Source organism: Myotis davidii, unplaced genomic scaffold (assembly GCF_000327345.1).
Source record: "Myotis davidii unplaced genomic scaffold, ASM32734v1 scaffold438, whole genome shotgun sequence".
Taxonomy (NCBI): domain Eukaryota; kingdom Metazoa; phylum Chordata; class Mammalia; order Chiroptera; family Vespertilionidae; genus Myotis; species Myotis davidii.
The window spans coordinates 177,099-190,557 of record NW_006290031.1 but is presented as its reverse complement, the minus strand read 5'-3'; the positions used below and the strand labels follow the sequence as shown (position 1 = coordinate 190,557).

General features: G+C 32.1%; 1 protein-coding gene across 1 annotated transcript in view; it reads left to right on the top strand.

The window, feature by feature from the left end:
* Window positions 1-9,866, top strand: part of PCDH10 (protocadherin 10) — a 22,087-nt gene extending 12,221 nt beyond the window's left edge. Inside the window, exons 6-7 of the mRNA XM_015563358.1 lie at window positions 3,075-3,380; window positions 9,629-9,866. Coding sequence (XP_015418844.1) covers window positions 3,075-3,380; window positions 9,629-9,669 — 347 coding nt within the window. The 3' untranslated portion in view covers window positions 9,670-9,866. The remainder of the gene's footprint in view (window positions 1-3,074; window positions 3,381-9,628) is intronic.
* Window positions 9,867-13,459: the final 3,593 nt, after the last annotated feature.

Sequence of the window (13,459 nt, the reverse complement as noted above, 5' to 3'; positions counted from 1 at the left end):
CCTGTGTACCATGTAGTCATTTATCCCAGTAAACCTAAATATACCTCTGCCTACTTGGTCATTAAAATAATATTTAATAGAGCTAGTGATAAATGAAAAAAGATAAAATAATGTTAGGCTTTCATTGGCTCCCTAAGATGAGGACTGGTTATGAAAAAATATTGCTTTCAAGCTATATATAAGAAAGAAAAAATTCATTTTCAATAAATATTTTTATTAGTTATTTTAAATTTATTGATGTACTATTTGTGTTATTAAAATTATGGCATTTTCCTCATAAGAAATGTGTACACTTGCTTTACCAGTAAAACTGGTAAAACATATTCGTGTATAATTTGTGACAACTTATCTTTCCATCTAGTTATAGAAAGCTGTGTGTTATTACTATGGTAATTCTATTTGAAAGGATTAGTTCACAAATTTCTCAAGAACATTATCCACAAGTGTGTTTTTTTTCCTTCAGTCAAGTAAGATTCTTCCAACAAAAAACTTTATCTTATTCCACCACTGTTCTTTTTACTCATATGTTGTATTATCTGTACAGGTTCTCAACTCATGAAAACTTTATTAGATCATCTTAGGGACTTTTAACTAGCCTTTAATATTTACAAGAGGCAGAACAGCATACACTTCAAGAGAACAAAATGGGCACAGTTGAGTATAAACTACCCATAAAAACAAGTTCCACTAAAAGTACCTCCTAATATAATCATCTGCCTAATGATGTTGAGAAACCAGTTTATTCAAATTTCTCTGTGTAAGATTATTACTAGTATATGCATAATTATAGGGAAACTTGGGTCCAGGCCTTCAAAATATGTGAAAGATTATTAATAGTCTTGTCATATATTTAAAATGGTATTTTCAGTCATGTGATGAAAAATTTTATTAATTCTAAATTTTGCAATAGGTACCCATCTTGATCAGGATCCAATAATACAATTCTATCTTAATATTTGAATAATCCCATCAACTTCAAATTCCATATAACCTGAATTTATTTTTAAAAATAAATAATTGCTGATAATAATTTTAGTCTTAATGTTAGTCCCATCTATTACAAATAAAGCCCCCCTCACCATGCACATTATTAATAGGAGCATTTATATAAGTATAGTATGTCAAAATACAAATCTCTCTGCTTCTCTAGCTTCCACCTACCTGGTATATCAATGCATCAGAGACATCCTTTTCCCTCATCTCTTTTTCTCTCTACGTAGCTGCTTGCAGAAATAGGATTAAAAAACTGACCTCTGATGTCTAGGGAAACACTGACATGTCTTACATGTGGACCTTATCCTGGCTTCAGCTCACGTTTCTGTTCCTCAACAGTTCACTGATCAGTAATTTATTTGCAGGCTTATGCACAATAACTGTCAATGGAATGTTATAATCGAAGGTAGGCTTTGCATTATGTTTAATTTAAATTTAAAAGGTCATTGTAAAGTGAGAATCATATGTGATAAGAAGCTTGGTGTTATTTCCTTCAACATAGTTTATGTAATCAATTAATTTTAATTCATGGATAACCTATAGGGTTAGTAATTTTGCAAAATTAATTCTCATTATTTTATATATACAGATGTTAACATATACATGCAAACAAATAAATCAGTTTGTGACAGAATCCCATCAGGAATTTAAAATTTAAACTTGCTCAAGAACTCAAATCACTTATCATGTTTATGAAAGAAACAATCAAGTGTATTCATTAAATAAATATTACTCTGTTCGTTAAACAAACAAGAAAAATCCCATGCAGACCAGACATGCATTTGAGTTTCTTACACACAGACCAATCCTACTTTGGTTATTTCAAATTGACCGTGTTTAAAGACATATTCAGTAAATGTGTTACTATGTTTAGAAGAACATTAAAATGCTATCTTGGTTTATGACTTGTTTTTCTGCATTAGTGCTAAATATACAAATGAATATCAAACAGTATTCTATAGTGCCCAAAATCATTATACTTTATTTAAGAAACTGAACGCGTTTTCTCGAGCCATAATCAGATAACGTGTAATAGTCTTGTCAACCTATGGCACACACTGAAACTTGAAATTGACATTTGAAATCTTGATACAGCAAATCCTCACTTAACATCACTGATAGTTGCTGTGAAATGACTTATAATAAACCAGTTATAGCATAGGCCAATTGATAAGAAAAAAGAAAACGGTTAAGTTCCTATGACATCTCATTGACATTACAATGAAATGATGAGACATTATTCGAGGACCTGCTGTATTCTAGGATTAGTAAGCAAACTGCGCATTGACAAGGACCAGATTTTTCCAATATAGACCCAGTAATAAGGTACTTGTCAATAGTATCTGCAGTTGACTCCCATTGCACTCGGTTACCTTGGTTTCACTAATTACAGTCATTTGTTCTGAATTTGTCTAAGTTGGTAAATGATAAGTGGTTTGTAGTAACAGGGGCTACTAGAGTGTCATGGAGAATTACCTTTTAGGAAGTAATTTCCTGGGAACCTAGGGAAGCATGTTCTTGGCCACTCGTGAAATCTTATTTCATTCTTGTTATTTACTGCTTGATCAATATGCATGCCAGTTTTCTGTTGAATTTCACTCTTGGTTTCATGTTCAGATTGCAAAAGCTAAATATCAACTTTCGTGTTTTGCATATTTTTTTTTCCAATTTTACTTCTAAGAAAAAAAAAGTCAGATGATTTATCATCATGAGAGATTGTGGATTATGAAAACTTAACGTAATTTTTTTTCTGTTATGAACTTCACCAGAGATTTTTTTAAAGTACTCCCTTTCTTTCCACTCACCATTTCCAAATTATTTAAAAAAAATTTAGAGCCACTATATTTCCCCCAATACCGTGAGCAGTTTAGAAACATCTACCCCAGACACCTCTTTGCCCAAAGCCTTCTCCTTAACAAAGTAACACACAGGGATGGTGGGCGGCCCTGGGGTGAAAACAGGAACGGTGCGAAGGCCGGACAGACATCACTCCGTGTGCTGCCTGTCATCTTTCAGGGCTGTGCCGCGGGCCACGTTGGTGACGCCCACATCTGCAGTCTCTCTTTTTCCCCCGCTCCCAGGTATGGATCTGTTCTCCAACTGCACCGAGGAATGTAAAGCCCTGGGCCACTCGGATCGGTGCTGGATGCCTTCTTTCGTCCCTTCGGACGGACGCCAGGCTGCCGATTATCGCAGCAACCTGCACGTCCCCGGCATGGACTCTGTGCCGGACGCCGAGGTGTTTGAGGCTCCGGAGGCGCCGGGGGCGGCAGAGCGGTCCTTCTCCACCTTCGGCAAGGAGAAGGCCCTCCACAGCTCGCTGGAGAGGAAGGAGCTGGACGGACTGCTGTCCAGCATGCGAGCGCCTTACAAACCGCCCTATTTGAGTAAGTATTCCGTAAAAGGCTGTCTCAAGCTGTTCCCTGTGCGGGAAGAAAGTTCCACACGTCCTGCTTCTTAGTGATCATAGAGGCGCTCAGGGGGCCTTCAGAAACGTGGAGAACAGTGGCTGCTGGACGCAGGCAGCGCTTCACTGTGGAGAAGCGGATTCCCGGACAGGCAGACAGGTGTCTGGGCGGGGACACGGTTGTTGACAACAACCCAAGGCAATACTTTGGATGTTGTTGGAAACGTTCTTCAACTGCTCCTCGTAGTTCCTTGGAGTATTCCTCTCTTGCTGGCTTGGTTTCCATGCTGTTCGAAGGGCTTGATCCAGGTAGAAAGACATCTCTTAACACTTGAGGCTCTGAGGGATCTCATTTCTGTGGATGCCAGCAGTATTTGCTTAATCGCCCTTTACCACAGTAGCATCCAACACATCACCCTAAATTCAGAAACCAGGGCAGCCTTGACTTTGACCATTCAGCAGGGGTGAGTAAGTGATATGTTGGTGCGGATTCGAGTCTGATTCAAACCAGAGGCACTATGTGATGAGAACACATCAATCTAGCAATAGTCTTCGTTTGTTTGAAATGATAGATTCTTCTAACATTGAAACTTAGATAATTTCACTCATCTCTTTCAATTTTGGGTCCATATTCCCTAAGTGGGTGATTTTATACAACCACTGTGAAAAAATAAAACTGCTTTGAGATTCTCTGTAGTTTATTTCCTTTGAGGATCTTAGAAATGAAATTATACTATTTATTGTCTACTACACAGGAATCTTTTAGTTAGTGGATAATTGCTACTGATAACTCAATATGTTGGTCAAACCATGTGAACGAATATTTCCTGAGGATGCAATTCATAACAAGTCAATCAAAAGATGACGTTTACCGTGTATAGCAAATCCATCAGACATGATGTTTTCTTACTTTCATTGTCTAGTACAAAAATAAATAAATCCTGGAACCATAAGCTAAAAATGAAAGGTGAGATAGACTGCAGATGTAGCCTTACTGTTATTACTTAGGAAATGGGAGGAAAAAAGAAAACGTACTTAAAGGTAGGAGTACTTAAAGTACTTAAAGAACACGTATGTTAGTCGTTATGAATATAAATGTGAAAGGCATGGATTGGATGCACCGAGGACCTGGCTACTCTTCTGGCCGCTGATAATAAGAATACACAAGTGACATATAACCGAACATCTGCCATTGAATACATACATTGTGATGGCAACAAAGACCAAGTGTTGTTTAATGAAGGATCATGTTCAGCTTTTCAAATTATGTAGAAATGCAATTACCCTAGTATGATATAGCGATTTAGGATTTCAGAACCAAAGAATTGTGCCTCCCTATAAATAATTGATAACTGTTTTGATTTATTTTTTTAAAGTTATAAAATACAAGGAAAACACAAATACTTAAATATTGAAACATCTACTCTAATAATGAACATGCAATTTAAATGCTAAAGTACTAAAGTTTAACTCACATATCTGCACACACTAGTGATTTAAAGTAGCCTAAAATTAAATTTTAACAAGGGAGGACTATTATGCAGTCTTTGCCCCTCAAAACGAATTCTGGATTTTAAATTTTGTTACCAAAAAACAAGCTTTTCCAAATTTTAAACAATATATTTTCAATTTAAATTAATAATACACATTATAGAGATACATTATCGATGATTTCAACACAAAAGGTCAAAGAGCATATGATTCATAGTAATTCAAATTTGTATTTCTAAATAAATGCATATATTTACTGTTGCTATATATCAATTGGTAAGTCTGCATCAAATATAGTGAAAAAATTTAAGCATTTACAAATGTCTTTCTCCACTGACTAGTTTTTCTTTTTAATTTCAAGTTTCACAGTAACAATTTTATTAATGCAAATGTTAATGCTGCTTATATTTTAATGAAAATTTCTCTAATTCCTAAGAATCTAGTGTTTTCGTTTAGAAATCTAATTTTAGGGATTATGAAATATGTTAACTGTTATGTGTGTCGCTAGAAATCAATGAATGTGTCTATTATATTATCAAGAAAATTGCATTTGTTTGCGTATTATCCAAGTATGTATTAGAATAAATTAGTTTTCAATAACAATTTATTTTTTCTGTTTAGCCAGCTCACATTATTCAAAATTTAGGGGATAGGATGAATTGTGACCTCGATGAAAAATAAGTAGAACAATAGCTATTTTGCTCTTACTTATATTGTCCTTAGTTCTTCATATAATTCTAATCCTGTCTGAATATTTTTAAAACTTCTAGTGTTTCATGTCATCTTAGACTCACACAATTATCTTTAAAATTACATCATGGCTCTGATTTAACAGGCATAATCAATTTTAACCTAATAATGCAAACTATAACCCAAAACCATTCCTGATCATTTTGCCCTCCAAATTCACATGATAATAGTTGTTAAAAGATGTATCATTTATCATTGGCAATGGAAATATCATGATCTTCTAAATTGAAAAAGCACATCCCTTATGTAATGAAAGAATCTAAAAATTGACTCTAATTATTTGCTCTTAATGAGAATGTTTAAATAATTATTGAGGTAGCAGTTTTTCTTTTGCTAAACTTGCATTTAGTTTTATAATGAACATAATGTACATTTTGATGTTCAGAGCAGTAGCTGTATACTTAGTTAAAGCTCTAAAGAAAGCTCAGTGAGGCTGCCGCTGTCATTTATGAAATGATGACAGGAAAATAGTGACATGCTTAATAATGCAAATGAGATCATTGTTTATACCCAAGAACTTTCCATTTCTATACCTCTGATTGCTAAGGTTAAAATTGAAAATGGCAAGAAACCAATTTTTACACAAAAGTACGCGTTAAAAAATTGTATTTTGTGTTTATAACAGCATACCTAAATACAGTCTCATGTTTCCTTTTGTTTAAAGAAAAGATTCATGAACGTATACACGATGCATTTAATGAAAAAGAATCTTTTTTTTTTAACCAGGAGTAATTTTGAAAACACATCTCTAAATACTTGCTCCTTAGTCATGAGCACTTTATGAACATGCTCTTATTTTTGTTACAATGTCGTCATTTGCTAATACTCTGATAAGGACCAAAGTGACACACTTAAAAATTAAGAAAAGAAATTTAAGCATGTAGAATATATTTGTCATGAAATAAAATCTACACAGTGTTTAGATTTATCTTAAAATGTTAATGAATTTTAGCTTAGCCTCACCTTAAATTTTTATTAGAGTAATAAAAATACTTAAATCTTACTTTAACTTGTTTTCAGAAGATATCTTTTTTTTAGCTGTCTCCTATGATACCTCATGATGTTCCTTCTACTTGACTGTATGCTTTTTTTTTTACATCCTCAACATTTAAAAAAAATTTATATTGTTTAAAGTATTATAGAAGTCCTTCTTTTTCCCCATTGATCCTTAACCAGCACCCATGGTTAGTCTCTGAGGTTTAAAAATAACCTATTTTTATGATGATGAATTGAAGAATTAGAATTATAGGCATCTTTAAAAAATAACGTAGTCTTTCAAATGACACAATAATTTATACATAAAACAATCTGGATTGTCACAGCAAATAAGAACAAAAATAATTTAAGAATATAATTGGTAAAAGTTATTAATATAACTTAGAAAAACCCAATAGTTAAAACATCTTTAATATTATTTTTCAATCATTCTTGCTTATAATTTTGTCTTCACATTTTGATCAGATCTGGTAAGATTTTTGTCAGTAAATAAACATGTCTTTCAGTAAATAATCATCCTAAACAATACAGAAGTAATGGTATAAGTATTAGAGAAATTGTTGATTTTTTTGTCAATAAACATAGTCCCTAAGAATTGAAAAATTGAAGACAATCATAAGATAAATAATCAAAGAAATTTTATCTAAAATATATTTGTGAAACTCATTTATTAAAATCATACAATAGATTATAAAGAATAAAGTGAGAAAAAATACATTGACATACTAATTTTCAAAATTCTAAATCCATGACATTTCCTGCCTTCAAAGCATGCCACATTTAGACTAGTCCATATGTGCTGAAATATCATGCTAGCTGCTTCCTGACCTCACTTTAGTTTTGCCTACTTTTGAGACTTTTTGAAATTTCAATGCTACTCATTCATGTCATAACGTAAGAAAAGACATTGCCTTTAAAATATTGCTGACATTTTACCTAGACTTTGTTTTTAGTAAACCTCCGATTGGGAAATTTATTTGGGGCATCTATATTAATTCCACGGAACACTTGAAGTTTTTATTTGATTGTAAGCAAAATGGGTGACTGGCCAATGCACTCGCTACAACCTGCTCCTGCATGGACACTCTGTCCTGGGAAATTGCTTCCTCTCCCTTCATGACTTCAGGCTGCCTTCTGTACGTTTTCATGATTTCTTGAACTCAATAGTGTGGCAAGAACATATATAGAATTGAAAATAAAATGTCTTATTGATACACAATATCCTCATATTAACATACTCTTTTGTAGTGTTTTCTCTGAGATATGTATATTCCTCTAATGCCATACAGATAATCCACCTTATCAAATATTAAAGTCCACAGATGCATATTTTTATATATGACCTTTTCAACATTTCTGTCTCATAGACCCATACATCACTAAATGGATGGACACCTTTTTTGGATTTTTGTCCTTTTCCAGCAGATAGGTATTTCTGTTCCCTTTTTTTTTTCAAGTTGTGCTACTTTTTTTTATAATTACCTATTTCTGATATTTTTGTACTCTCTTCTTTATAAGTATATATCTAGATTCATATGCAACTGATTTTCTCACTTTTTTAGTGTATCTCATTTTGACAAATCTTTGGTCTTTGAATAATACCAATCTTTATATTTTTCCATTGAATTCCTTTTCTCGTGAATTAACAATCTCTCATAATCAACATCATTTGCTCTCCTCACCTCTGTGAGCAAGAATAAATGATAATTCAAGATAAAAATGTACCCAACCCCAATTTATATTCTCTATGTATCTACTGTTTAATTTAATGATCACTGAATTTTATGATAGTTTACTTTTTTGAAATAGTTCATCTATTCACATTTCGTATAATTACTCCAGTAACTGATTCAGCAGCTGACTGGAACCTCCCTATAACTTTAGGTAAATGAGATATAATGTTACTTCATTTCTTACTCATTAGGTGTTGGTTAATGGTTTATCTCAACTAGTATGATTTAAAGTGAAAGCTATAAAAGTCTTTTGTAAGGTACAAATGTGAATCAGAGAACTTTGCCCTTCTGGCAATGTCTATAGGCAACATGTTTTTTACTTATTCAGACATCAGTGCTTTTGTGACATCACTTCACTAAAAATGTGTACCTTTGGGTACATTAGAACTAGTAGTAATCAATACTTTTTGGGGGTATTGAGACTGATTACCCAGTTATATATATTATAAGTGCTAAATAATTATCGCTGAGAAATGAATGAATGGATAAATAAATGAGTGTTCTTAAAGTACCCCAAATTTCTTTAATGCTGTCCTCACACTTTCCTTGACATACACACTTTTTGATATGTTAAGGGAAACTTTCTTTTTTTCTTAAATTAAAACATGTTTTAAATTAGTTGTATTTCTCTCTAGCTAATACGTACATTATTTTGTGAGAGGAAGTAGAATTTGAATTCATTTGAAATATTAAAATGCACCTAACTAGGGTATTTGGTAAAATATGAAGTTTTTTAATACTTTGAGATTTTAAATTTCGTTTGATTGGTTCTAAGAACTTATTTTATATCCTAAGAAAGTGTTAAATTTGTTTTGTATTTATTGACATTCTTAGAATTGTAACTAATTCCTTTCTTACAGGGTCTGTGAGACAATCTTTTTTTTTAACATATTTTATTTACTAAGAGCTTTCCTATTTTAGCTCCCATTTTTCATTAAACCAATAATTATATACTTTCCCCTGAATTAGCCACTTATTTTTTTTATTTAATCCCCATGCAGGAGTTATTTATTTGCATATTCCTAGTTACATTATTGAGTTTTTATTGAGATACTTACAGTTAAATAAACTATTGTATATTTTTAAGGGAATATAGAGAAAACCATTGATAAAGGTAATTTATATCTGTATTCACTAGTTTACACTCCTTGGTATGTGAGTCTTCACCTAATATTTAATGCAGTTTATTTATGCATACTTTGCATATTTTTGAGTTAACATTTCTCATATTAATTATATACCTCATTTTATATTACAGATCATTTCCATCCTCTTTCTTATTTTGCACATTGGAAATAACTTCATTTAAGCATTTGTCCATCATGTGAGCCTAACAAAGGAAGATTAGCAATTAAAATATAAATAGAATTATTCACTGAAAAGGAATATTTACTTGGGAATTTTTCCTGCCTCATCAAACTGAAGATTTATGAGTCTAAATTCATTAAGTTATAAAGATATTGTAAATAGTCTGGAGTATAAAGATTCAATTGCTTATAAATATCATTAAACATCATTTAATACTCAATGTGCCAGACTTTTTTTGAATGAGTATGCGTCTTCTGAAATTATTTTAATAGAAATTAGATGGTGTCATTTAGACAAGACAACTTGGAAACTGCTTTGGTCTGCGAGGTTCAAGATTGAATAATACCACTGAATAAAGACTATAACCTCAGCATAATGAGTCAATTAAATGTTTCCCAAGTATAATAAAAACCAGGGCAGTTTTATATGAATGTCCAATAAGAACCTCTAATTGGTGATCCGTAATTATCTACATCAGTTTACATGGGGAGAATTGAGGAGATTTGAAAAAAAAAAAAAAACCCAAATGTGATTACATACACATGGATAAAGATACAAACAAATGGTAGACTAGAAATTTTGTGAATAAAAATCAGAAGTTTGTTTCTGATTCTATAATTGGTACATTACATTTGACATTATATCACTTTATATTTATATATTATGCCTAGACGCATAACTGTATGTTTTGTCCTAGAAATACATTTTTAACTCCAAGAATTGAAAAGATTATATATGAACTTCATTTCAATAAAACTTCTATAATCTGTACAACAGACTTTTCTAAATTACCAATGACAGCTTTTGAGTCATTGAGTTCAACAAGTGTTTATAAATGTTTTCTGCATTCTATTTTTATGATTCCATCATATGCACATTTGCACATATTTGCATCCTGTATGCAGGCACTGTATTTTTAATTTAATTAAATTATATCTATTCATTACCAGAGAAAGACAATGATTATGTTTACCACAAGAGTGGGTTTACTTAATAGCTATTTCATTAACTGAAGCTGTTAACATGACAATATGGTGCTTGATGATAAACAGATAAGAGATAGAATTTTAGTCTGCTCCTTTAATTTTTAAGGTACTGTTTGAATATTTGAGGACCAGTTAATATATAGGTAGCAAAATTAGCCATGACACTTCAGAAGAAATAGAGGTTTAGTTCCAGTGTTTATGTATTATGAGGAAGACATTATTTTTACTACTTGTAAAAATATTGCAATCATTAGGGCTTCTTTCTCCTTTCAAATGTTGGTATTAGCCAAAATTCTGCACTAGATCCCAGTATTATAGGTAATATTGTTGGCTATATCATGGTATATTATATACATACTAGAAATATGACTTCAGTTTGTGATCAAGTCTACTAATTATATTGCAGCTGAAAGTTAGATAATGACTACATTATTTAATAAAAAGCATATTTGCAAATGTTTTTGTCAAAAATTTTAAGCACATGTTTTAGAAAAGACCTAAACATAGAAGTAATACATTAATCGAATCAATATCAAACATATATTTCCTGGATTAAATTTTGAATCACCCCAATTAAAGAAATAGCCAAAGTTGAGGAGTTCTCATATCATATTAAACATATCATTGGGTTTTGACTCAAAGTGCAGCACATAGTAGAAAGAAAATATTGAGTCAACAATGGCAACAGTAGGTAAAGTGAATATAATAGGTTGTTTTGATGATGTATACTTGATGATGTATGTCAGATAAAATATTTCACATGTAGGTTTAACCAAAATGGTGGTAGGAATAGGTAGGAGAGAAAATGTTACAGTTTGACAGTTGCTATTATTTTATTCTTAGAAAATGTATAGAAAACTTGGAGACTGACCTTTAAAATTGATATAAAATTCTTGCCCTGGCCAGTGTGATCCGGTTAGTTGGGCATGATTCCAGGCACTGAAAGGTGAAAGGTGGCCAGTTGGATTCCAGCTCAGGGCACGTGCCCTGGTTTAAGGCTACATCCCCAGTAGGGAGTGTGCATGAGGCAGCTCTCCCATTGATCTTTCTCCCTGTCTTTTCCTCTCTCTCTGAAAGTGAATAAAAATATTTTTAAAAATAAAAAACAAAATAAAATTAGAATAAATTTCGTGTACCTTTTTTTTCACCATTAATAAACCTAATACCAGAACTAATCCCTTTGGAAGTCACAAATAGTGCTGTTTTAAGGTTTATTTGCCCCAGAATTAATTACTTGTCAGATGATTATATTGACGTCATGAAACCTAGATATGTTTTGGTAGATATATCTCGATTTATCTCAACTTTTTTATTAGAACAATGACAATAGAGAACAACATTAGAATGATATTTAGTTCTAAATTATACTTTTTAAAGATTTTGAAAATAATTGAAAAATTTAAGTATGTACAAAGCACAGAGAATAAACTCTCCATTTTCTCCAGTTTAAACAGTGATCCATTCTTTGCCAAATTTGTTTCATCCAACGCTAACACAACTCCTCCTTCAGTGAGATTTTTAAAGTAAATTCAGAGATCCTACTGTTTAATTATTAATATTTCAGCATATGCTTAAGATAGTTTATTTTAGCATAACCACAATAACAATACTCTTCTTAATTTTTTCTATCCTTGTTATTCACGTTACCACAGTTTTCTCAAAAATATTATTTATATTTACAGTTAAGTTGTTGACTCATGATTAAAATAAGCTTCATAGATAGCAATTAACTTTTATTTTTAAACTTTTTATTAAAGAATACTACATATGCAGAAAAAGACAAAAATCATAGATGCATAACTCAATAAATTTTCACAAAATGAGAATGCCTGAATAATCACTGACCAAAATATTAACAAGGCACTATGTTCAGTAGCCCCAACAGGACTAAGTATCTCATTAAGCCCAGAATTTCACCTTCTACGTGGCTGCTTCTACCCAAGCAATTACCACTATTCTGGCCTCCAACCAAAAATAGTTTTTGGGGGGGTTTTAAAATTTATATAATTTGACTAAATGAAATAGTGAGTATATTTGAGTCTCATTAAATTTTATTAGCCATTTATTCTCTCTGGTAATATAAGGAAGCAGTTAGCAGAGCCCATATGTACCAGCATATAAATTAAAAAGACAGTTTAGTTCAGATGAGTTCTCCTTGGATCTAATTTTTCTTATTATCTTTGGAGTTCTCAAGACTAGTCATTTAGAAATGTTTGCTACTCATCTTCATATCTTTCTTACTGTTTGAAACATAGTATGATATTTAGTGCTATTTTATAGAAACAAATATTTCAATATGTTAACTTGAATACCAGATTATAACAAAAGTGTAGAGAAATTCAAATGTCTGTGTTTCACATTTCTTCCAGCCTAGATTAGAGAGTTGTGAGAAATTGGAGACTATGATGCTTAAAAGAGACGGAATACAGTAAAGAGATCAACATTTTGGGAAAGAGGTTATCTGAAGAGAGTTTAAAAGGATCGAGGAAGTGAAACTTGAGAAGAAAAGGGGAAGGGGACATAACAAATGTTAAGTGGTTAAACAAATACTACACAAGTGAGAGAGTGATCAATCTGTCTTTATTGAGAGCAAAGAAAAGAGAAAATGGATCTACATTGCATCCTGAGAGATTGAAAGTACACATTACAGAAAATGTACTGCCCCCAGCATTGGCATTTGCTCCTGAGAGATGAGGAAACACTTCACCTAGATTGTAACTTTACAAACTAGGAACATACACCTGTGCCCTGTGATGTGGAAGAAGAGCACTTATTAGCCCTGTGATGTATTTCCC